The following is a 25,680-nucleotide window of genomic DNA, read 5'->3' as shown; positions in this document are numbered from 1 at the left end:
GGCTGGCCAGCGAGCAAGCGTGGAGGGTGCGACTCGCCCAGCTCCCAGCTGGAGCCAGTTTGGCTCTCAGCCGCCGCAGGCTCCTTCCCGCTCACACAGCGGGCAGAGCTGCATCCCGAAGGGACCGAGCGGCAGAAACGCTGCACCCCGGCTGGGGACCGGGACCGCAGCCCGGCTGGGGACCGGGACCGGGACCGGGACCGCAGCCCCGCTGGGCTGCGCGTCCCCTGGCTGCAGCCACCGAAGGACCTGCTCCTTGGGATCCGCCAGCCCCTTGACGCTGTCGCCCTTCCCCTTTATCAGCGCGTCGATGCCGGTTCGGGTGCTCCGGGGCTCCCCGGTGCGGAACGCACCGGGGAGCCCCGGAGCACCCGAACCGGCGCAGGGGCCCCGTCTTCTCCGTGCGCGGCCCCTTTAAGAAACCCGGGCGTTGCATCAGGCACGTGCGCGCCGCCGGGGGCGCGCCCGGTCCCTCCCCTCGCCGGCGGCGCGCACGGGCCGGCGCGGTGCGCGCCCCCGCGGCAGTCGCGTGGTCCCGGCGCGTCTCCATATTGCGGCGGCGGTGAAGGGGGGGGGGGGCACCGGGCCGGGCGGCGGAGGCGGCGGGGGCGCGCAGATGGCGACGCAGGTGGAGGCGCTGCTGCCCGGCGCCCCGCTGCTGCCCGCCGAGGAGCGCGCCCTGGTGCTGAAACCGCCGCAGGACGGCGGCCGGGAGAAGGGCGAAGCGCCCATGGGCCCCGACGGCGGCCCCGCGGCGCCGCGGCCGCCCAGCGCTAAGCAGCAGAAGGAGGAGAGTAACAACCAGGAGAAGGAGAGCCTGCTGCGGGCGGGCGGCGAGGCGGAGGACGGCGGGGAGGCGGGAGGCGCCGGGCGCCGGGAGTTCATCGAGGCCCCGCCGCCCAAGGTGAACCCCTGGACGAAGAACGCCCCCGCCGCCGCGCCGGCGGTGAACGGGCAGTCGCCTCCAGGTGGGTGCCGGGGGTCGGAGCGGGGCTGGAGGGCGGAGGAGCGGCGGCGGTGGCGGGGGGAGGGGGGGGAAGGTTGGTTGCGCCGCCGACCGCGCCCCGGCCGGCCGCGCCATGCGGCACGGCGTGGGGACGGCGCCGCGCCTGCGGCCTGCCGGGGAGCGGGGCCGCGGCCGGCGTGAGGGGAGCGCGGGGGCGGTGTGCGGTGAGGGGGGGCGGTGGAAGTCGGAAGCGGCGGCGCCGTCCGTGGCCATGAGGCGGGGAGCGCGTGTGCGGGGGAGGGAGCGCGGCCCGGCCCGGGCAGCGGCCATGAGGCGGCGGCGGCGGCGGGGTGGGGGGGGGGGGGCGAGGGACGCTGAGGGCCCGGCGGCGGCGCGGCGGGCCCGGGCGCTCGGCGGCCGCAGGAGCTCGGCCGGCAGCGCTCGGTGGCCGAAAGGCGCTCGGCGGCCGGGACGGGGCGGCGGGCAGGCGGTGCCCGCCCCGCTCCGAGCGCCCCCCCCCGCCCGCGCCCCCCCCCCCCCAGCTCCCAGCATTCCGCCGCAGCGCAGCGCAGGCAACGTGGTCGCTTCCCCGGGCTCCGCCACAGCGTGCGGCTTCCCCCGGGAGCGCGGCCCGGCCACCCCGCCGCTCCCCGCCAGCGCCCCGCGGGGAGGGGGGGCCCGGCCCTTCCCTCCCTTCCGCGGCCCGGCGCTGCCCCACGTGTGCGGCGGCGGCGGCTCCCCGGAGGCGCAGGCCGCGCCGCCTTTCTCTGCCGACTCATGGCGGCGGCGGGGCTGGGGGCTGCGGCCGAGGGCGGCTCTGCCCCTGCACGCTTGCGGCCGTGAAGGGAGGTTGTCAGCAGCCACGGCTCTGGGGGGGGGGTGTCCCCGAAAGGGAGGCGCAGAGGGGCAGCGTCCAGCCGTAGCGGCGGGGTGACGCTGTCCAAATCGCGTTTGTAACCCGCTGCTGTCGTCAGCAAAGGCTGAAATTGCAGAACACCATTTCTGCGGAAGCTGGGATAGGTGCTGCTCGGACCGGGAGGGCATCGCTCATACCTGCTTCGAGTGAATCGGTACGAAGAGGAAAACACAGAAGTTTTCACTAAGCATCTTGTTTGGGAAAGACTCTTAATTTTTCCGGCCTGCCTCCGTTAACGCTAAAATCGCGCTGCCAGATAGGACATCAGATTCCCTATTACCGTACGTGCTAGTGTTTTGCAAGAGCTGTTACTGCCTAGCGTGACGGTTTATCAGAGGTATCGATCTCTGGAAGATGGACAGCTCTGCAATTTCCACCCGGAAAGCTGTCATCTGAATGGGAAATAGCGAAGACAAGTTAATTGTGCCAGGTAAAAGTCCGTGTTCGGAGTGTTTGGTGGCTTGTCATTGTACGCACCACCATAAGCAAAGCTTAATGAAATCTTAACATCACTTAAAATCTCAACATCTAAACGAAAGCTTAACATCGCTGTCCGCATTTGCCTCTTGCGGTATGACATAAAACCAGTCACATCGCTCCTTTGTGTGAAAGCTGTGCTCTATCACGCTGCCTTCTCGGGCAACAGTCCCTAGAAATAAACCAAAAGATGTAAAACCGCAAGATTGAACGTTCTGTTGGAAGCTCACGTCTAAGGCACATCCAGATTTGTTACCAGGCCCGTCACAAAGGTGGGTGGCTCGTCAAAGTGAGCAGGCACGGGGCAGCCCGCCCAACACGAGGAGGGGGCCCTTGCAACTCCTGAGACGATTTTTTTGAGGGAGAGAGTATGTCAGTAGCGTGTCTACCCTGTGGTAGGGTAAGAGATTAATACTGCAACACTCAGAATTTTCTTGGGCCCGGCACAACTGTCCCGGTATTCCCAACGGTGTTTAAATAATGGAATTGGTTAGCGGTGTATTTTGGGATGCTTGGCAGCAGCGACTGGCTCCTGCAGTGCCCCAGATGCTGCCGCTTGGTTCTCCTCTCTTGGGGCCTTGTTTCTTTTGCTGCCCGTTCGTTAGCAGAAGAGAGAACGTGTAAAATAAACACGGCTGGCGAACTCCCACGAGAGGCAGGCTGGCAGCTGACCTTGCCTGGTGGCACTTCACCCAAGTACCTTCTCATAGAGTTTGCAGGCTCCTGTCATGTCCTCGCTGCTTTGGATGGAGGATTTCTTTTGGCAGATGGTTAGAAAAAAAGATCCGGAGCCTGAGTTTGTGTGAAAGACGGTGCTGGTGAGGTGAGTTGTCGTGTTGCGGTGACCTCCAGGAGATCGCCTAAGGAAAGTGACTCCTTTGTACACTTGAAGTGGATCGAGAGCTTTTAAACTGTGGAAAGTCACCAATGGATGTTTTTGGTTTTTCAGCAGAGGTTAGAAAACCGTGGCTCCCGATCCAGCAGTGTTCCCAGAGCAGTGCTTGTGTGCTGGAGATATTAAATATTTCCATCCCTGATCCTACCAGAGGTAGTGAGGAGACTGAGGAGCCCAGTGAGGACAGCTCTGTAAAGATAAAGGGATCCCTCTATGACTTGTTTTACAGGCTTTGAAAGCCCTAATTTTTTACAATGATTGTATTAATTACAGGCCCGTAGAGCAGATATAATGGACAAGACCTGCTCCTTAGGTGTTCACCCATTCTGTAATGGTCTGTGTTGGAATTAGTGCTTGAAAAGTAAAGGCATTGAGCTCTGGCCCAGAGAAAACAGAGCCACCTTCAAGATCTTTGTGAGTTTCTGCTGTCTATGTCAGAACATGGGTAGGGAAGAGCTTAACAAATCCACCTCTGCTTGTTTTGAACTGTTTGATTTGCTGCAGCTGGGAAAGTTGAATGCATTGGGGGGCTGATGTAGGGACTGAAGAACAACATCCTTTTTTGACGGATTAGGATTTATCTTCAGAAATTGGTGTCTTGCCTACGTGCTGCAGCGTTTTTACACTCGAGGTTGGCAGTGAGGTCTGTAATAGGGTGTTTGAGTAAACGTTTCTGCTTTTTCGGGAAGGAGGACTATTGAAGCAAAGCCTCTCCTTGCTGCTTAACCCCTCCTCCCAAAAGCACAACGGCGTGGCAGTAAGTGGAGCAACCATTAGATCGAGTCAGACAACAGCGATACTGCTGATGCTGTGAGTGGAGGCTGAGGCTCTGCTGGAGTGGCACACCAGAAAATCTTCCCTGGTGCCTTGGCAAGATGCGCGTTACGCTTCTATTCCTGTGCGTTTCGGAGTCAGGGTACGAGAGAGCAGAGGGGCATCCTTTTGAGTCCCGAGATAACGCAGGGTCCTGTCCTATGTGGCGAGGCTTGTGTTTGACACTGCTTACCGCTTGTGAGGGACGCTGGCAGAGCTGGTAATGATGCCTCATTTTTGCTCTCTAATGATCTAGTAGCGAGGTCTGTGTGTGTGACTGTCCCCTCGTTATTGTACGTTCTCTTCTTATCATGTAAATAAATGCAGCCAGCAGCCTGACTGGCGAAGGCGTGATGGTAGTGTGTGTGTCTGCAGTAGCGAAGGAAACATTTTCTGGCAAAAACAGCTTTGCACTTTTGGCTATAAACCAAATTCAAAGTATTCTCTCAAATTCTTCTGTAGAGGAGAAGTGTGGCTTGCAGTTAAGACAGCTCGACCTTCTGGAACATGTTGTTCGCCGCCGCTGTGCCCTGCACCGGGGCTGGTGCTGATGCAAGCATTGGTGCAGACAGGTGTTAACAGCACCCCGTTTTGAAAACCGGCTGGATTTATTTCAAGAAATGTTGCATCAAGGCACTTGGCACTTCTTAATTTTTAAAGCCATTTACATCTTGGAAGTAAGAACATGCAGGTTTTAATGACTGGCACTGCAGTTGCCAAGCTTTGCCCGTACTAACTTCTATGCCGGTTTTCATTCTGGTTGCAAATGCTCAGCCAGGAGAAAGCGGCGTATTTCCTAGTGGAGATGCAGGAGGCGTTTTTATTTTCTTGAGGAGAGTTTCTTGCTTGCTATTTGGCAAATGTGCTGGGCGGATAAGCAGTAGTTTCCAGAAGGCACACCTTAGTTGCCAGCAGCAAGCACCGGAGGTTAGCTGACTATTGTTCGGAGAGAGCACGTGTTGCTTTATGCCAGAGCGGAGGCTGGGTTGGCTACCGGTACTGAGGAGAAGGCAGGGGAAGATTCATTAGCTTCTCACCCCTCGCTGACTAACTCCCCATAGGGTTTTCCTTGAAGCCAGCCTCCAGTACAGCAGATAAGATGTATGGGAAGCTTATTTTACCTTTGGTATTTCATTGCGTTCGGAGTAGACGGGTGCATCTGCTTGCTTGGGTATCCAGCTCTGTAGCGCGGCACACACCTATTTCCAAAGCGTTGGGCAATTCTCGCTCTGTCGTGGCACGCAATTGTGGAGCTCTCCTGGCCGTTTGTTGCAACAGAGCTGCTATCGCAGCAGGAGTCCGCCCCAAGTTTCCTCTCTGAAATACTGTTTTGTTCTGATCCCACAACTCATGTGTGAGTAACTCTTCCCACCTTGTCGGGGAGGATGAGGGTAACTGGGACTCGCTTCTCCAAAAAACCTGTGAAGGTTAGTGTTTTCCCTCCGCCGCATACCTTTGCTCTTCAGCTTTGTGCTGGACCTTTGCCCTGTTCTGCACTGTTTGTTTCGGGAAGGCTGGGGAATGCGGCGCAGCTCCTGAGAGCTGACTCACTGGCCCTGGTTGCTGGGCTTCGGCGCTTGCTTCTGCCGCGACCTCCCGTTCCAGATTGCCAGGTCCGAGGCGTCGCTGGAGGATTCTCACCAATCACCTCCTTACCTTCACAACTCTTCTTTTAAGCTGTTCATTGCCTGTGGTGCCATAAGCGTTTGCATCAGGATTGCATCCGGGATCACTGGACTGGGCAGCGGAAGGATGGACTTGGGTCAGACGTGAAGACAAATCAAGTGCAAAAAGCAGAGCTGGGAATGGGGGCACTGGGGCTGCAATGCTCTGCTCTCCTTTCTGAATTATGACACCTGATCCTTTTGCTGTGCTCGAATAGTGTGAAATTATCCTCAGGGGAACGCCAAATGCCGATTTGGATGGAGTTAGGTTGCTCTTTGCATGCTTGAAACTACTTTGTAATGAATCTCCGACACCACCTCAGTGGTAGCGCTTGTTTGGCTAAATAAGGAATGGGCATTTTAGTAGAAAGCCATGCTGTCTAGACCAGGTTGGATGTTTTAGTCCTTACAGTTACTACAGCTGCAAACAGCAAGGGTTTAAAAAAAAAAAAATCTTGATGAAAAGTTAAATACACTTGAATAGTGCCAGAGGATTGTGGCGTCCTTTATGGCGGTGCACCTCTTGGAGGATGTCTGCTCCCATCTCGGTAACCAGGTAAACGGAGGTACGGTGGCCTTGCTGTAGATCTGGCAGATAACCGATAGGATAGCTAGGCAGGCTTTTTCCTCTGCTCTTACCGTAAGTCCAGTTGGGAGTGGTGAGCTTTATTCATTCCCAACCATGATATGCATTTACATTATGGTCTTTAAAATCTGGTCGTTTTGGCATTGGAACCTTTGACTTCCTACCAAGTCTCCATGCTGCTGGCTCTGTCAGACCCCTGGCTTGCTGCGCACCCAGGGAGCTCAGGGAAGGAGGTGGTGCAACCTTGGTGACACCCACTGGGCTCTCTGGTGGTGGTGATGCCATCTAGGTGGAGCTTTGCACGGGCAAGAAGTCACCTCCTGGGGCTGGGTAAAGCTCTGGCTACTCTGTGTGGATGGGTGGTCTCTGGCATCGCCAGCTCTGCATTTGTCCCTTTCTTCGCTTGAGACCGGGCTTCAGTTCCAAACTCATTCTGCAGGTCCAGGCCCTTGTTAGTGATCTCCGAGTGGAGTTGGGAGACTTTTCTTCTTTTATTGAAATAACTGGCTAATCTGAACATCTAGTGGCAAATGATACAGCTGATAGAGCAGCTCAGAGGAGAGGTAAAATAAAGGCTTCGAAGAAGTTAATGCAGTGCTGTGAGAACTTAAAGCAGCTCCTTGTGTATTTAAGCACCAATAATTGGTGACCAGAACAAAAGGGGAACTGAACTTGGCCTTGAATAAATCAATTACCAGACTTCTTTGTGGGGAAGGTCCCAGGTCAGGGTCAGTCTCCATTGCTTGGCTGCAAGTAGAAGTGGGTGCACATGTGAAGGTCCCACAGCTGTGGAGTAAAAACTGGCATGAAGCATTTGGTGAAAATAGGTTTGCTGATGGCAATTCTAGTACTGCGCAAGGTACACAGGTTTTTTTTGGGAAGGGTTGTGGAAATGGTGGTCAAGTGTCAACATGTTTCTAAACAGAGGCTCGTCCTGTAATTACAGGTTCCCAGAAGATCCTCCTAACTGAACTTTCCTCTATCAGAGTACGCATTTGTGGTACAGTTTGGGGGGCTTCTGTGGGCAGGCCTGGGTGGATTGCCTTTTCTGAGCAAATTGGCATGTGATGTGTTGCAGCTCTGCTGGTTTCAGTACTTCACCGGGCTGCCGATGCTGGTTTTGCTGCCGGAGCCATCCTTAGCAAGTCGTCCGGCCCAGCTTCGGTGTGACACTCGCTGTGGATCAAGAGCTCTTCCTGCAGCATTAAAGCTATGTGTGCTGGGGGATATTCTGCTATGACATGCAAGGAGAGGGAGGAAGGGCTGTGAACTGGCTGATCTAATACCTGCATTATCAGTGATTTACCTTCAGTGTCCTTCTGGAGCAAAGCTGACTTAGGAGCAGCAGCTTGCCTCGACACTTCCATGTGTTGCAGCGCTGTATGGGAACGCGCAGCGGGCAGCTGGCTTCAGTAATCTGTGGTGGTTGTGATTTTATTTTTGTGCTTTTGGTTTTGAGTCATCCCGTTCCTTTACATGGTCACAAGTCGGAAGGATTGGTTGAGATCTCTGCTGCGGGTAACTTGGGGCTGACGGTGTGTGGGAGGTGACCATGGTGGCCCTGGCTGGGTTGGGTGCTCTAGTCAGGTGGAAGCCTCCGTTTGCTTTAGAAATGGCCAATGGAGGCGGCTGTTGGTGTGATGGAGGTCTGTCAGTGCCGCTCAGTCTGGTTCTGGTGGCACTCAGAGGCGACACAGGCACCCTTTCTTCACTTGATCTAGAAAACAGCACTCCGGTTCCCTCCAGAGCGTGCGTGGCACGCACAATGTGCTGGCAGGCGCAGCTTGCCCTGACCTGCGCTCCTGGGGAAGCACGTTCGCTTCCTGCCAGGCACCCCTTGAAGTGGCTGGAAACAGGTCTGCAACCTGCTGCTTTAGCAGGCAGAGCTGGCCTGTGACCTGGCCACATGCCCACAGGTGCTTCACTCCTGCCTTGCTCCCCAGAGTGGCCCTGGCCTCTGATGGGGCTGAGGAGAGGCATCCCTGCCCCACAAGGAAGGTGGTGGAGGAGAAGCATCTCTGGTGCTCCGCGGTGTTACTTGTTTGGTCTCTGGCAGGCTCTGCAGACATCCCTTGGTGATGGTGAGGGGCCAGGGGGGCACTGGGGAGAAATGGGGGCTCGGATGGGGCTTGTGGACCTCACGTGTCCTTGACACGCCAGCCAGAGTTAAACTGTGATTGGAAAGCTGGGCGGGGGGACGGAAATGTGCTGCGTGTCCTTCCCGCTGGGCGCCGGTGCAGCCGGAGGGGCTGTGTAGGCCTGGGGGGCAACGCGTACGTGGGAGCCCGGTGCTGCTCCGCTGTTCCCTGCCCAGGTATGGGGGTACAGCCCCAGAGGCTCGGGGGGGTGGTGGGAGGAAGCAGGGTCTGTCCCGAGCACACTGCTGAGCACGTTTTTCCAGCTGAACGGCAGCGTGTGCCGCGCTCCTGCAGAGTGACTCTGCAGTCTGCAGGGCATGGCTGCGCGCTGGAAGGGATCCGCCAGCAAGAGGGAGGGCGCAGGGGGCTGCTTATCTCTTCTCTTTTCCTGGCAGTCATTTGGCTTTTTTGATTCGCCTGCCGGATGCATGCATGGAGAGAACAGAGGGTTTTCAGGGCTAGATACGTTAGGTTTTTAAGAAGTCTGAAACACTGAGAAATGAAGTGAGTTTTTCCTGACTAAATATGTGGGGAAACAAGTATGAAATCAGAAAAGCCACAAAAATGAGGAAAAGGTAGAGTTTTGTTGATGGGAAAGTAAGAGAAAAGGTGTGTGGGGAGATTGGTGTCTTGCCTGGTAACTTGGTGCTGCCAGAAGGTGGGTACGTTGCTAAATACTTAGCACTGTCTCTAAGCAAATTATTTGTAATGTATATTCAGCCTTCACACTGGATTCACTCTGCCTTTTTTTTTTTTTTCTTTTTATAACTGTGCTTTTTGAAAGGTCAGTGGGGCAAATGAGTGATTATTAGTTCGGTAACTAACATTTGGTAAATTATCTGGTTTGCACGCTTACAGACGGTGAAGCTAGTGATGGAATGAAATAGTGAGAACTTAGGGTTGATAAGCAATGCTCAAATGTTTGATAAGCCAACATTCCCGTCGCTTCAAACTACAGGAAATTAATTTCTCCAGATTCTCCAAGGTCAGATCTTCCATTTTTTGTATTAAATGTTGCAAAAGAAGCACTGAGTTTATTCCTGCAAGACACTTAAGATTCTCATGACAACAATTTTATACCTTTACTGTAGCCCTTCCAAATAGTCACAAAGTCAGCAGAGCTCAGGAGCAGTGTCTGTGTATGTCAGCTCTCCTGGCCTCACAAAACAAGCCTACTGAAAGTAAAGGCTTGACCATAATAACAAATAGCAATGCTCTTGGCCTCATCTAGTACAAAAAGAGATATTTAAAGGAGTGACTGAAGCACTTCGTCCTACCTGTGTACCTCCAGGCGGGGTCACGTTGGCAAGTCAGCTAGAAGGCTGTGCAAGGGGGCAAGTAAAGGGAAAAACAGAGCAAAGAATTAAGTGTAAAGAGTGGCACCAGTATGCATGATGCTGAGAAATTATGTGACTGTAGCGACAGATACTGAAATGTGGATAAATGCATCCCAAAAATGTTGCTGGGAGGTTTTACTCTGACTGAAACAGAAGCGATAGGATATTTGTGCACGAGATTCCACCCAATGAGACAGAAAAGCGAATCACAGAGGTGTCTCCACCATGTGCTCTGATGACAAAACATGAGACTTTTTTGGCTGTAACCATATTAAATTTCACTTCCCAACTCCCAGCTAAACCTTGAGAGCTTGGGGGAATACCTAATATGATGTAAGGCATCTTCTGAGTGCTCAGAAATCCTCTGCCACTGCAGAGGGTCTTGCACTGAGCTGAACAAAAGGGGGACTGATTTCTTTTGGCTTCCCAATCTTGGGTGAACTCTTCTAGCTCCCCCTTTTTTTTTTTTTTAATCTGAGAATGACAGATGTGACGTTTGCACACCGTGCAGGGAGGAATTTGCTGTAAGTGACCCATGTTTTTAAAATGTAAAATCAAACCTGTAAGTACAACTGTGAAGATGATTTGGAAGAGACGTGGCAGATTACAAGCAGACAACCCTCTTAACTTCAGTTGGAGCTGAAATCTGAGTTGATCTAATTAACAGCAGAGAAGTGGAACCAAGCGAGGATGGAGCTTGGAGGGTGATTGGAAAAGCTGTGTGTTTGATTAAAACCAACCAGATAGCCTGGATCGGAGGGGGGGAACATCTCAGACTGTGAGTCTGATGATTTCTAATTCAGTTAGGAGATTTAATTATGTTGTCTTCACTGTGCTGCCTTGCGTATCCTACAGACCCCCTGCTTGGCCCTCTGCCCACAGCCCTGAGGTGGAGAGGGCCTCGCAATTTTCAGTTCCTGGGGTTTTCACAGGGATTTATGGCATCCCTGCCTGATGTTACAGGGCATACCCCTGACACCAGTGCTTTTGAGGAGGTGGGGGGGGGAATCCTCTTTTCATGGAGAGGCTGGATTTCTGGCTGCAGTAATGGATTCTCCTCTGTAGGGAGAAGGATCTGTCTTGCCCCCTGCTTGTTGAGCTGTCCTTAGGTAAAGCATCGCTGTGGTGTCTGAGACTGCCTGCCCTTGATGTGCACGCAGAAAAGCGTGTTGCGGCGCAGTGTGTGATAACCCTGTCAGAGGAAAATGCCGTCCCATATCTGTTTCCGTAGCGTGGGATCCAGCTGGCTTCTGGGCCACACCAAAATCGTCCCTGTATTTCAACAAGAATCTGAGACACGTTAATTTTGCTTGATCATGCCTGAAATTTTCCTGCCTGTTCAATATCCAGTAGCTTAAAGAAGAGTTTGGGGAGGGTGGCTGTGATCCTTGGGCCCAGACTCATCTAAGGTTGGTCTCCTGGAAGGCTGGAGACTTCCAGCAATGTCACTTCAGGCTTACTGGTGATCAAAGGATGTGAGGCAGAGAGCTGGGTCACCAGCTGCTTCACGGGAACAGTAATCAAGCACCTTTAAGGTGCCTTGTACTTTCCCTGCAGCTTTTTGTTGGGTGCGCCAACAGGAGTGTTAGGACTCATGCTTGGAGCGGCAGTGCTTTGCTGCTTCTCCATTTGGAGATGGGGGGAGAAGGGGTTAATGGGAGAGAACACCCAGTGTTTGTTCTCTCCAGTGCAAGCACTGATAAGTGGATAGGAGAAAAAACAGCCGTGACCTTACAGTTATTCCTTGTGTGCTCGCGCATATGCGAGCGTCGGATTCGCACGACTGTCTGTTTGGAGAGTTCTGCTTTTTTTTCTGCTCGGGGTGACCAGATGCATTCCCCAGAACCCTGTTGGCATCTCTGGTGCTCGGAAAAGAGACCTGGATCCTCTTCCAAGCAGATCTGTCTGTAAGGTGCTTTTGCCGGGCACAGTGCTGGTCCCACTGGTCACTGTGTATTCAGCCAGAGTCGCGGCCCTGCTCGGTCAGCTCTGCTCCCCTTCTGTCCAGAAGAGGCTGAACGCCAGCATTAAGGTACTAATTTAGTTTAGCGTGTGGTGTGCAGTTAAAGCTAGGGAGCTATCTCGAATGGATAATGCTCTGATTTTGGAGTAGGTGACTTTTTTTCCAGGGGTGTTCCTCTTGCAATTTGGTGATGCTGGAAGTCTTCATCCTTTTTCAAGTGTGTGAAGTTAGTAGGGGCACCTCGGCTGAGCTTCACCAAAACCACAGTCATTTATACGCTGAAAACTTATTTCAAGCATTTGTTTCCATGTGGTTTGTGGGAAATCAATGTCAGAGCTCTTCAGCCAGTGTAGGTGATCGAGGTGTCTGAGAAGGAACCAAGCCTCTCCTCTAGCCAGAGAGCAGAAAATGGCTTACCGGGGTCCGGTGGTCTGGATACCCTTGCAGAGAAACGGATTTGGGAGCTGATAAATGCTTCTGTAGCTTTTCATCTTTTTCTTGCACAGACCTTATTGGTGTCTTAGGACCTAACCAACATCAGGTTAGGGTTGATCCATCTGTCTCAAGCTTCAGCTTCTCTTTGAGGGGGTAAATATACTTACTATAGTAGCCGAGTGTTGTTAAGAGGCATGGGAGGTGTTTGCCGGTACCTGGCAGCTGGGGAAGGTTGGGAAGATCTGGGTGGCTGAGAGCTGGACCCTCCCCGAGCCTGCTTGGCAGGTAATGAAGGAGGGGAGCAGGAAGCAAAGCAAGATCTTGGGAGGGACTTAATTGGCCATGCTAATCTTTGGGTTTGGGGTTTCTTGCTTTGCTGCTTTTTCCTAGCAGACCTCGCTGTCTTTTCCACTGAGTGTTGCTTTGAAGAGGCCTATAACTGTCTCGGGAACCTTTGCAGGCACTGCCTTGGCCTCTGAGGGGGAGCCAGGTGATAGCAATTTGAGCTGAAATGTTGCCTGGGGACGGAGAAGAGATTCAAGCAGCACTGGTCTCTTTGCAGCACACGCTGGACTATGTAATTTGGATCTTTTCCCTACCTGTGCTGTTGGCACTGGGAGGATTGCCATTAGCCAGAGGAGCAGAACTGAATCGTTCCTGCTGGGCAGCAGGTCAGGTTAGGAGGAGAGATCCCCAGCGATCCTGCTGTCCGCCAGCATTTCCCTTCCTCGTCCCTCTCCGCGCAGCCCTGCAGCTTTCAAGCCATCGCAGCCAAGTTCTGGTCACGTCTCTGCTGCTGAGTCCCCGTGTGACCTTGGAGAGGTCATTTTTTTGCTGACGAGTCTTTTGTCTGCAAAACGTGGAGGATGATTTAGTTACAACTTCATGGGTCGAAAGCCAGAATAAATCAGCTGGTGTCTTCCCGTAGCACTGGCAGTGTGGATGAGCCCCGTGTCCCGCCGGGAGCAGCCGAGGAGCGTGCTGTCATGTATGCTTGTACCTGTGCATGCAGAGGAGCAACCCAGTGCAGTGTGCTTTGGTGACTGGCAGGTGACATGAAGTGCACTGAGGTCATTTTTCCCCCAGTTTGAAGAGCAGAAGGGTAATTGAAGCTGGGGGGGGGGGGGGCAGTGGGGTGCCGGGAGCTGGTTCTCGCTGGCATTCTGCCTGCGGCCTTGCTGCCCCTCTCGGCAGTTACGCCTGCGGGCTGCTGTAATAACGAGTCAGCATTTCTCTTGCGTCAGGGCTAATGAGCTGCTCTTCAGTTGCCGCCTCCCGGGCCCTGCTGGGAAGAAGCACCATCCATGGCGGAAAAGGGGTGCTGCTGGCAGAGGGGCTGGGGACAGGCAGCGGGTGGTGGAGGTCCCTTCCCGGCTGCAGCTCCTGAGCAGGGAGAAGGCAGGCTGTCCGTGAGGGTGTTTGGATTCAGCACCAAAGCGTGGCTGCTGGAGGAGCTGGGTTGGCAGCGTGCTTCCGCAGCGAGCGGGGGGAGCAGCGGAGGGGAGATGTGGGCTCGTAAATGGGGTAGCCTTTCTGGACCTGTCCCAGATATCAGAATAGCAGCGGTGTCCAGATAGCCCCTGGGGAGGGGGTATGTGTGTGGATGCATCAGCTTTTCTCTTTAAACGCCCCATTTTAGCATATGGTCTCCTCCTGCGCACAAAAATACCGTCAGGAAAAAATTGGGATTCTGTATCCACCCCCCCAGCACCACCTAAAATAAGGATGACTGCCCTCAATTTAGTTATGTCTCCTGGGCTTTTTGTGCAGCAACTCTGGGTACTGGTGTTCAGAGCAGGCACCTCCGTACGCTGTCTGCACCCTCGCGTGACAGTCCTGACGGGGATGCTCCGCACCCGTCCCGATATCCTGTCGGCTGCAACATGTGCCCTTGACCACCTCCTCCTCGCTCCTTCCTCCACCCCCTTTTGCTGATAACAGGGGTTTTTGTGAAACGTTTTTTCCACTGAGATGTTGTAGGCTGTGTGGATAATGTACAGAGCCGAGGAGGATGGTGAAGGGTTTGGGAAGTACCTGGCTTGGCAGAGACTGGCGCTACGGTGAAGAGATCACTGGTCGCTGTGGTGATTATAATCCCTCTGTTCAGACACCAAGTCTTTCTGGTTTTGGGCCCGTGCTGAGAAACAAAATGTCTGCATGCAAGAACGGGAAGGAAATGCAAGGCCACAGGGCCCAAATTACATGGGTCTTCCTTGCTTGCATCGCGATATTGTTACTTCTTGCTCCTTCCCATTTGGCTGCCTGGGGGCTCTTTTGTATCGGCCCAGTGTGGCAGTCTGGATTTGGCTGGGATGTGTGGTGCAGGCAGGGACAGAGCTGCCTGGCTCCTACACGGGGAGTACCCACAGCTGGGCAGGTGGCCGGTTGGAGGGTGGAGAGCATCATCGTGCAGAGAGCATCACCCTCCGCGGCATCGGGCTTGCGTCAGGATGCCTGGCGTTGGGGTGCCTTGGCGGGAGGCAGGTGGGAAAGCGGTGTGTGTGGTGGGAGAAATCTGGGGGGCTGGTTTGCTGGCTTCGACTTCCCATGTTGGGACTTTGCTTGAGCAAAATCCCAGCCTGGTCTCCGGGCCTGGGTCTTTCGTGTTTGATTTTTAACCTTGGGAGTGCTGGGAAGGGAGCTGACCTGGACAGGCAGTCTCAGTCCTGCGGTGTGCTAGACGGGCTCCTTGGAGAGCAGCCCTGGGGGTTTATCTTTGCCCTGCCAGCCACGCACGTTTCTGCCTCCTTCCGCACCATGGCTTTCCTGGGAAAAGAAAGTGCTGCCTGATTTAGACTTCTCCTGGGCACCTCAGGTGCTGCCCTTAATTGGCAGGCTAATTTCTAATCTAGTCACTTGTGCTTGCAAGGGAAGGCGGCGTCCCAAAGGGTCATTGTGCCTGGCGGTCCCTGACCAGCCCTGCCTCATATGTGTCCTTCCAGCAACCCTATTTTTCAGAAGAGCAAGTCCTGCAGACTGGGTTGCTCTGTGCTCGCTCTCGGCAGTGGGGAAAGCTGCCTGCAAGCCCAGCGCCCTGGGTCTCTGCTCTGGAGAGCTTGGAGTCAAGTCTGCATTAATTGTAGGTGTGATGAGTTGGACAAGCTCAGCCTCTCCCAGACAAGAGGGCTGAGGATTGGAAGCAAGTGTCCTTCCTCAGCAGGAGTTGCACTGGCAGACCTCCCAAGGTGAATGTGAGCAATATCTGCCCTGGCCATCATGTGTGGCCCTTGCTTTCTACTGACCTAAGCAACTGAGGAGTTTCCACTGCTTTTCTAGCAAATGTGGTGGCAAATCTGCTATCGAGTTGTTGTGGCTAAGCTCAAGAGAAGCCAGGTGAACCTTGGTGCACATCTCTCGAGCCAGATGGGGCAGTGGGTGATATAGCGGTGAGCTGAGCGGAGGCCTTGAGGGAACGCAAGCTTGGAGTTGCATCGGTGGCATGACTGATAGCAGATGTCCCCGAGGGGTCACCTGCAGGTGCTATCTGATTTGGTGGCAGTTGTGGTTTCTAGAAGGGACCTCTTGTGGATGGGTGGTTGTGCAGATGGCTGGCCGGGCTGCGGTGTGCATTTGATGAAGAGTTGGTTGGATGGCCTAGTAGGAATGCAAACCGGAGAACTGCACCTGGCAGCATATAGCAAGGGGAATGGTTGCCAAGGCCCATAGTTCCTGGCTGGCACAAAGGAATTCCTTTTCTCAGCCATTGTATTACTATTTATTATTATTAAAATTCTGGGTTTTGGTAATAACCGTTGCAGCTAGCTGATCCAAACAGGTGGGATACACGTTAACCAGGGCTTCCACCTTGTTCCTCTGTGGAGAAGCTGTCTGGGAGTTGCCCAAGTAAGGAAATGCAGAAATTGCCTTTTGTTTGGGACCTGTTAGATCAAGTACAGGGTGTTTCTACTCACTGTTGTAGGAGCCTGACCTTGTTGGCAACTGTCACGGAAATACAAGATGTTTAGATGCACCTGGGTGATGTGCTGGCGGAGGGTTGCAGTAGAACATGCAGTCTGCAAATGTTCCAGACTGCTGCTTGGAGGATTTTCTGGATATGTTGGTTTTTCCCTGAGATCATACCTTTGGTGTGGCCACAGATGGGGAATTTTGATTTATTTCCCCCCCCACACACACCTCCTTACTTGCTTCTGCTGTTCCTACGTGGGATGAAGGCATCCCTGCCCGAGATGCCTTGAACACTGTGCACTGTCAAAGGTAGAGAAATAGGAGCTCTTTGGTAGACGTGTGTTTTTGCTGTTTCTGCAGCCGTTGAGCCCAGGCCAGAGAGCATTGCCCTGTCCAAGGGGTAGCCCTTGCTGCAATTCTTGTGACTTTTCAGCAGAATGTGTGTTTTGGGCAGCTGATAAGCAGGAGCCAGGGGCCTGCCCCTGTCCTAGGAGGACCTTGGCTTGCTGGCAGCCTCCCTTCCCCCTCGTACGAGTTCCTTGAAGAAAACATAGTGTATTGCTCTCAAAAGTGCTGTTTTTAAAGCTTCTTGGGGAGCCTTTATGAACAGGGTTTCTCCACACATGCTGTCCTGCGTGCTTCTCAAAAGATCGAATCTTTTATTCGATCCTTCCTAGCTACTTCCGTGAATGTCTTCCTCCCAGCAATAAATAGGGTCCATCAGGAGAAGGACCTGTACTTCTAACTGGAAAGAGCCTGGGCGGTGGGAAGGTTGAGTAATCTGTTTCAGGATCTGAAACTCTCCAGACTCCAGCAGCCATGAGATGGGAAGGCAGAGGTGTTCCCTCGGGGTGATGGGTGATGTGCCAAGGCACCGGGTGCCCGTTCAAGTGATGGGTGCATGCTCCTGGCTGCCTGTTCTCCGGTATGGGTGCTGTGTTGGAGCCAGGCACAGCTGTTGATGTCCCTTGCAGCTGTGAAAACCAAGACCCATCAGGAAAAAGCTCATTTTGCTTTTTGCTTTGGCTGCCACCTGTGCTCCCCAGCTGGTCACCATGTTAGATGTTCTCTGTGCTGGTTTCCATTTGATAATGCTGGCCGGGGGAGCACGGGGTTGCCACCGACTAGCTCATTACGTGGAGCTTTGTACACCTCACGAGCTTTTTAATCCTCATTGCTGTCTGTTAGAAGCCGATACAGAAAGTTATTTATGAGAGCAATACATTCGGGTAAACACTGTCTCCTTCAAAATCTTTCTCGCAACAAGTGGTTGAATTGAGGTGGGTTCCAAGCTGGATTGATGTTTAACTTGGGATACTAAGAAAATACTTCCTCTGTTTAGCTAAAGCAAACAAATCAAGAGAGGAGGGATCTTTTAAATGATTCGCACTCCAGTTGCAACCAATACTGATTTTTTTCTTTTTTTTTTTTTTCTTTTACAGATATATTTCCAACTGACGGCCAGTCTGGTATGTATTAATTAAAAATGGAGTTCTTCAAACCTCCCTGTCCCATGCTTTCCCTGCGCTCTCTTTCTGCAGAGTCAGCGCTAACCAGATTTAGAAGACTGGTACAGGAGTATGCAACAGACGTTAATTTAAAAAAACAAACACCGAAAAACCAAAACAAACAAACAAAACCACAACCAAAACACCCAAAAACCCCAAACAAAAAACCTTCCCAAAAAATGAAACAAAAAAAGCTCCTCTAATATTTGGCCATTCCTATATGGCAGTGACATGTTTTACGCTTTCATGTAGTGATGACTACAGCTGCTGGAAGGTTACTTTCCTCCCATACGTTGTAGCATGGCAAATTTGGGTGTCTGGGGTGAAAGCATTTGGGAACTTGTAGGTCTTGATCATCAGACATAACTGAAAACATTGACGTCTCAAGATGCAAATGTAACTGAGAATTGCTGCTGCTAGCCTGTATGTTAGTTGTGTACAGCTTGATGTGCCCATGAACCTGAAGATGTATGTTTGAATTTGCAATACTTTGAAAAGACGCAGACTTCCCCCTTGGCTTGTTTAGTCAGTGTGTTGCTGCCGAGTATTGCTGTTAATGACAACCGACATACACACTGCCTTGCCATCAGTGCAAGACCAATGAAAACTTCCTGGCCCCAGCAGTGTGTGCAGCCTCGCCAGGAGGGACCCGACAGAAAAGGTTTGGGCTCCTAGGGAGCTTCAGGAGGGAGGGGAGGCTACTCTGGGTGGGCTTCCCAAATCAGAAAGGGGAGGTAATTTTTAAAAGCAGGTATTGTTGATCTCAATTCTTGCCTTTCCCAAACTGCCAGGAGCTCTTCATCCAGATTGATGTTGTTGAAGCGCCAAGACTGAAGGAAAGGTTTATGTTTTACCCAGTGATACCAAGACGAGTCAGTAAGATCCTGTTGTCTTGGAGCTGTAGTGCTTTGTGAGATGTCCCATAGCAGAGGCACTGGGAATGGGAGTCAGTGCCTGACTTGGCCTTGTGCAGCCTTGGACACGTCACTATGTCCACCTCCTACCTGCATCTTTGGCTTTGCATGGGATCACATTTCCCCAGCTCACGCAATAGTGTGAGGATAAATCGCTGCTGATTGTGGAGGCATTGTGTGATCAGGATTTGGAAGTATGGAAATCTGAAGGCTGATTTCAGTAAACATAGCTCACTGGTTTTGAGTGGTCTGGTGTAACATTGGAGACAGTGTAATTTGACTTCATGAACTGAACAAACTGCTGGAAGTCGTGCGTATGTGCCTGTATGTGTTTCCAGAGTTCTAGCCAGCTAACGATATCATGGTATATAACTAGATCCACTGAAGCATTGCAGAAGATGCCTCTGTAGGTGTTGGAGAAGTAACCTAGGTAGTAACTCAACCCATTTTTAAGTCTTTCATTATTTTCTTGCTTTCAGAATGTGTGGGAGTGAAATATTAAGACTGGGTTTGAAGGAGCAAAGGTGTATTCCCATGTGTTGAGTACAACAGGTGTGAAATCGGGATGGAGCAATGAATGCATAGAAAAGTTTCCGCTGTTTAAAGGATTTTTCTTCTTCCTTCCCCTCGTAAGAGGCTTTTCTCCGCCCTGCTGAGGGTCTGTCTTCATCAGGTGTTGGGTTTTGTCTGCCTGTGCCACAGACTCAGAGATGTCCTTTGGTTGGCACAACTCCATCCTCTGCTCCCCAGCTGGTGGGGGACCTGTGCAGCTGCCTCCAGGGTGGGGCATGAGTGCGTGTCTGCAGCAAATGATAGCGTTTCAGTAAGTGCATGTTAGATGTCAATAGTGTTGCGGAAAACATTACCTACAGAGCTTGTTTTTTGTTTTGTTTTTGTTTTTTTACAATTTTATATTTTTAAGGAGATAAGTGAAAGCTTAAACAGGATTCCTCTTAGTGATAGCTGCACAGGACACTGCAAAGTCCTTTCTCATGCCTTCTCCAGAAAAACCATAAAGCTGGTGCCATGCTTTTTCTTCCCGTGCACTAAGCTTCTCTGGAAGCCCTGATATCTCAAAACACAGTGAAGAGTGAACGCAGCAGGCGACGGCAGGGTAGCACCGCTGGCGGGGGGCAGCAGGCTTGCCTGGAGCGTACCTGCTCCTAGCACCGGAGTTGTGCACTCCTGAGGCTGTTGGGTTTGACTCCCTTGCCTCCCTTTCATTACTGAGGTTGTTTAACGAGTTAATTTGCTCAAGTCTGTTCCTGCAAATCACCAGGACTCCCATATCTATGGCAGTGCCTATTTTTTAAGGTTAGTCTTGTAAGGCCAAGTGGGTCTGCATGGCTGGTTTCCCCTCTTGGCGAGAAGTCCGTTGTTCTTTTGTCCAAGGAAGCGGTTAGCATAGTGATGGAGGATGCTGAGTTGCAGTAACAGAGTTGGGACTTGAATGGGTGGGGAGCCTGAGCCAAAAATCAGCCATTTTGTAGGCACAGCAGCTGCAGCATGCCCCAAAGCGTGTTCCTGCTTGTTAGCGTATGGATGCTGGAGGCGTTCTCCCCTCAGACTTGTGTCACGTGCAAGCGCTGTGGAGGTGGAAGGGCAGCAGTGTTTGCGTCCCGGTTACCTAACAGCGTTTGGAAATAAAGCTGTTCTCGGAGAGAGGCGACTGACTTTCCTTCTGTCTAGCACAGCAATTCCTCAGTCCTCTCCCATATCCAGCGACTAGGCTTCGGCAGCTGTAGGGTGCTGTTCAGAAGAAGCCACTTCAAACCTTGTGATCGGGAGTTCAGGTAGAAAGCGGAAAGGTTTCAACACCCTTGAGAGATGCGGTGCTGGGCTTGGTGGAGCGGAGGGGTGGACTCTCGTACTCCCCATTTCTGCTGTTAGAGGAGGGCTGTGAGGGTGCATCTCCACCCGGACCTCTGTGGACGTGTTGGCTGTGAACATCTAAACCTTCTGCGAGGCTGCTGATACTGTCCACCACCCCGTGTGGCAACAAGTCCTGGGATGTGAAGTTTGCTGCCTGCTATTTCAGGAAATACTTTTGCTTGCTTTAAACAGATCTCCTGCTAACTTCATGTGCTGTTCCTGGTTCCAGTTGGTCAGGAGGTGCCCTCCTGGCATGGTACACCACAGCCGGTCCTCCTCAGTGGTGGAGGATACCGGCCTTTTTAGTCTCACCTCTTCAGGGGCTGCCTCTGGGCGATTTAATTGCTTTTTTTCTGTGCATCTGTAACACTGCTGTGCCCTTGATGAAATGCAGAGACCAGAGCTGACTACAGGGTGCAGTTGTGGATGTGCTGGTGTTCAACACAGCAGCAAGTGATGCTCTGTCTTGGTCTCACTACTCCTGATTTTATCATCTTCTGCTGATTGTTTTGGAGGATTGTCAGCAGTGGCTGAGATATTTCTTGAGTTATAAATGCCACTTTGAATTATATGCTATGAAGTTTTTCGTAAAGAGATGTGGGTGATGCTCCCACTGTAAGGAAGCAGTTTTTAATCCTTTATAAAGAACAGGAGGGGGTTGGATCTTTAAATTAGGAGAGAAAGTGCTGTATTGCACTCTTTTGTAGCTGGGTATTCCCGACTCCTTTGGGAAGGCTCACTCTGATCAGGGTATTTTTACTCTTTTATGCTATGTATTGAGACGGGAGGCAGCCACCTGTAGCACTGGAATTACCTGGATTGGAGAGAGTGGTTTATGCAGCCGGATCCACGTGATTGTGCACTCAGGAAGGAATTTGGCAGCATTTGTTATATCAAAGTTATTTAGAAAAATCTTGAATTTCACTGCGTCTGGCTTAAGGTGGAGGGTGTAAGTGAGGACGTTGTTTCTTGTGCTTGGAGATCATGCCCTGAAATCAGCTCATCTGAGGTACAGTAATCCTTAAGTAGCAAAAAAGGAGCCTTTCTGCCTGCTCTCAAGGATTGCAAGGATGCTTGGCTGCCTTGTTTTTGTCATGGTTTTAATGCTCTGGATTCGCTGGTGGGAAGAAGCTCCCATATCCGTGTTTAGTTTAATTCAGGTGGTTATGGGACTGTAGGATACCTTCACCTCATTTCTGGAGACACCCTGCTTAGTGGGTGATGTAGGTTTGGCCTCCCTAAATTCCTGGGAATGTTTGCTGCACCTGGTCCTACCAGCACATCTCTGTCGCTTTCCCCTGCCCCAGGAGGTGGGGCTGGATTTCTGCCTGGTGGTGGCTTTGTCTTCCTTGGCCTCGCAAGCTGAGCTGCTGCTCAGTCTCCTTTTGTCATACGCAGCCGAGGAGGCAGGTTTGCAGCTGACCTGGTGCAGGCTTCGAGGGCGAGGTCTAGCAGTCACTTTGCAAGTGGCCACGGCACAGGGGACACGCTGGTCCTGCGGAGATCCCTCTGCAGAAGTAGCCAAAGTTGGGTACAGGAATTACAGCGGGGAGGAACTAAGAATGATGCTATTTACATTCATGTAAAAATAAATAATGTAACTTTCTAGAAACGCAGTTTCTGGCTCTCTTCTTTGAGATGATGGGCTGTCCAGAGGCATGTTTTGTGCAGAGTTTGCACCTTTGCCTTGTACGACCCCTCGCCCCCCTCCGCTGGCACGGGCAGTGGGAGCCACACGCTCCCCTCCTAGACAGTGCGAATGTGTGGAGCTGGAGGGTCTTGCGGCAGGCGCTTGGCTCTCAATTCCCCTCTCTTCGTTGTTAAATATTTACAGTGAGATGTACCAGATGCTTCCCAGGAAGGGTTTTGTCAGCTTCCAAGTCCCCAGATGCAGCTGCAGAAGAGGCTGACGGCCATTAAAGGGATCGCATCAGTGTGATGCCCTGGGTTCGGCAGCGACGCGGTGACCTCTTCTCGCTCGTGCCACGGGCACTGCTGGTTGTGCTGTCTCATCAGCTGCGGTGGGATGTGGGCGGAGAGCACCCCTCTGCTGATGACAAGAGATTAATGATGTCTGGTCCTCAGGCTTTTTTTTTTTTTTTTTTTTCTTTGAAGCTCTTGCACTGCAGTGGGAGGGGGAGCGGTGATGCTCTTGGCTTTTGTTGCCGCACACCTTTTTTCTGGGACCTTCTCTCTGCGGCGGTGGCACGTGTGTGTGACCGCTGCGCGGCTGCCTTTGCTCGCTCTCCGGTCTCGGCATGGCCGTGTCTGTCCCAGCTGCCCTGTGGAGAGGGCTGGGCTGATCCAGGCGAGGCAAACTCCCCTTGCCAGCTCTGAGCGTTGCCAGCCCTGGGCATGCAGAGGCCAGCAGCTGGAGCGTCACTGCTGAATGCTGCCCCTGCACTGGTCAGGTTCCCACTGTGCTTCCCGTGTTCAAGATAAGGTCCAGGACCTTGGGCTGGGCCCTGTTTGTTGCTCTTGGTGCTTATCAGCTTTCGCTGCTGACAAGGTGACCTGCTGCGCAGCGCCGAGGATGGGGAGGGAAGGTCCCCCCAGCCCGAGCTGCGCACTGGTTTGGAGCCCCAGGACAGCCCGTGAATGCGCACGCACACCGGGCTCGCTGTCGTGCCCGGCGTCCCCATCTCAGCGTTACAGCTCCTGGCTGGATGAGGGACATCCCGGGTACTGTGGAGGTAGGATCTCCGGAGGTGGCAGGTCAGCTCCCCCAAGGGGGGGCCAGGGAGGGGCGGGCTCGCTAGGTCATCGTTTTTCCAACTAAATATAGTTGCCCGTGCTTTCATAAGGCTGGGATTTTTGCATCACGTGACTGTCTTATCCCTCCCGGCCTGCAGTCGGTCAGAGTAGGGGATCGTGTGTCTGAATGGGTAATAATTAACTGTTAACTAGCTTTTCATTAGAGCCTGGCAGAACAGGCAGAGCGGTGCAGCAGAGGTAAGCAGGAGCGGAGGAAACTGCTCCCGGTCCCTCCTGGAGGGTGGACACCCCCCTTTTAATTTGCAAATCAATTGCCCCCAAAGGTGAGTGGGTTTGGGATTTTTTTGCTGTGTTTGATAAGGAGTCGCAAGTCCTGCCATGCCTTGTGTGTCTGTCCTTGCTCTCCTGTAGTTCCTGCTCATGTCACCCCTCCCTCTCCCCCACCACTGATTTTTTTAGGTCATGAACTATCAGCTGGTCTCCAGGCTGGCTTGGAGGAAAGCTTGACCCTCCGGCTCCTCCACGGTTTGGCCCACCTGCATGCCCCCGGGCCCCTGCAGCCTTGCCGCGGGCACCCTCCTCTCCCAGCGCCGAGGTGTCCTTGCTGCGCCTGGCCGCCCTGAGCGGCAGCTGGATCAACTCGCGCCTTTTCTCAGGGGCCCCAGCCCGCCCGTGGCAGCCTGACGCGGCGTTTGCCCAGGAGCGCCGCCGGCTTTTCCAGCCCCTCTGTGAACCGTTTAACTCGATGGAGAGTGTTTGCAGGTGTCCTTGGAGGCTTTTCTTTCTTCCGTGATGGCAGGGGGATTGCTGGCTGAATGCTCTGCTGGCTGGAGACTTGTCTGCGCCAGACAAGCTGGGTGAGGCACTGGTGCCGGAGGAGCCTCTCCCGCAGGGGTGGTGGGGTGATGGGTGCCTTTCTCCCTGCTCAGGGAGAGCAGGGTGGCTCAACAACTGGGGGGGCCTGAGCCAGCCCAGCCCCCTGGTTTTGACAGTTTTTGGAGTCCGGTCAGCTGGGTGACCTTGGCTGCATCCCCAGTGCGATGCTTCCTGGGGTCTGGGAACCACCGGCTTTCCTAGCAGAAACCCTTTAGTTTAGGCCTTGGTTTTCCTTAGAAAACTGGGCGGGGTTCCTGTGCCATCTTGTTCTGCTTGAGCCTGGCATCTCAGGGATCAGTGCGGTGCCCGAGTGTGGACCGTGTGTCAAAAGTTTCCTAGAAATCCTCTTCAGGGAAGAGCTTTGCTTGAAAAGGCGGTGGAAAGATGTCACTCACCCTTGAGAGAGTTCATTTGCTACCTTTAATAGTAGCCATCTGTGCCAGGAAGAATCCATGGTGCCCTCGCTATTGCTGTTAACGTTAGAAATGTCTGTCGGCATTTCTTAACCCGCTCTTTCCAGAGTGTAGCTTGGCCATAAGTTGAAGCGTTTTTGTCTTGGACTGGGAGGCTACGGGGAGGAGGGTTTTGCATCTTCGGTAAGTCCAAACCCTTCCTGCCCTAGCAATAGAAGTCAGACCTTGTAGAGAACTTGTGTGTGCAGAGCTTCTAACAGTTGCGTGCATTTAAAAAGCAACGCTGTTTGTCAGCTCCCTGTGACCGACGCGGTGTTACATCTGGTGCCCCTGCTTGCTCTGAAGGTCTCTGTGCCGGTCTGCGCTGCCTGGAGGGTGCTGTCAGCAGAGACAGGCTCTGCAAGTGTCTTGAGCTGCTTTGCCTCCCCCTGCTCCAGGGCTGTCTTGGGAGCATCAGCTGAGGGATGTGAGGGCTTGCAGAGCTGGGAATGTAACTCAGGTGCCCACACTCCCAGCCGGTGACGGCGCTGCCCCGGCACGCTGTATTGACCCCACCTGTACCCCTCGCCTCTCTCCCTGCCCTTTTCCAGGGCAAACTCCTGAGCTCTCGGAGCCTGCCTAGGACACCCAGGTGGAAGTGTTCTCATGCTCTCTGCGGAGCTGTCAGATGCCCTTTTTGAAGTTATTTTTAGCAAGTGATCTTTGCAGCAGTTGCAGAGCTTACATTGCAGAGAAGTGTAGGCAGCTCCCTGCTTCCTTTGCTCTTACAGTAGGGCTTGTAAGGTGGAGCTGTCTGCCGAGGAGCTGCAGAAAATTGCTTGGAAGGCTTTGAGCCATGGTGCCTGCAGCTTGTGTCCTGCTCCTGCTGAACAGGCTTCCCACATACTTTACCAGCCCGAATCCCGCTCAGCCATGCAGCTTAAGGATCCGGTCTTCTGCTTGGTCCTGACCTTGCCCGTTCTACAGCAGTTTTTCTTGCACATGTAAGAAACTTCTGATATTGCAGAGGTGTTGCAAATAACCCTCTTGCCTTTGTAGTCAAGGCCAGGTGCTGTGCTGCCTGCTGGGAGCCGTGAGACCGTGTGCTGCAAGCAGTTGGGTCAGCTGTGGTTCTTCGCAGTCCCCTGGAGTGGGTGGGAGCCCCTGTTGTGGAGATACAGACTCCTTTATGCTGGAAGATGTCCTTGTGATAGCATTGTATTTAAAGCTGTTGGAGAACTGCATCCCAGTGCTCCCTTGACTTCCCCCTCCATGTGTGCACCTCCGGCTACAGCCGCGATTTGGTGGGAGGCAGAGCTATAAAACA

General features: G+C 53.0%; 1 protein-coding gene across 5 annotated transcripts in view; it reads left to right on the top strand.

The window, feature by feature from the left end:
• The first annotated feature begins 418 nt into the window (after nt 1–418).
• Nucleotides 419–25,680, top strand: part of LARP1 (La ribonucleoprotein 1, translational regulator) — a 49,050-nt gene continuing 23,788 nt past the window's right edge. For 2 of the 5 annotated variants that reach the window (XM_087753633.1, XM_087753632.1), the window contains exon 1: nt 419–968. In XM_087753633.1, coding sequence (XP_087609759.1) covers nt 617–968 — 352 coding nt within the window. In that variant the 5' untranslated portion in view covers nt 419–616. Of the gene's footprint in view, nt 969–1,920; nt 2,293–17,518; nt 17,546–25,680 lie in introns of all 5 variants that reach the window. The other 3 variants (XM_087753634.1, XM_087753631.1, XM_087753630.1) reach the window with 3 other exon arrangements.

Source organism: Nipponia nippon, unplaced genomic scaffold, assembly GCF_047370975.1.
Source record: "Nipponia nippon isolate SJK-2023a ecotype South Korea unplaced genomic scaffold, ASM4737097v1 scaffold_17, whole genome shotgun sequence".
In the NCBI taxonomy this organism is placed as follows: domain Eukaryota; kingdom Metazoa; phylum Chordata; class Aves; order Pelecaniformes; family Threskiornithidae; genus Nipponia; species Nipponia nippon.
This window is presented reverse-complemented; position numbering and strand designations above follow the sequence as displayed.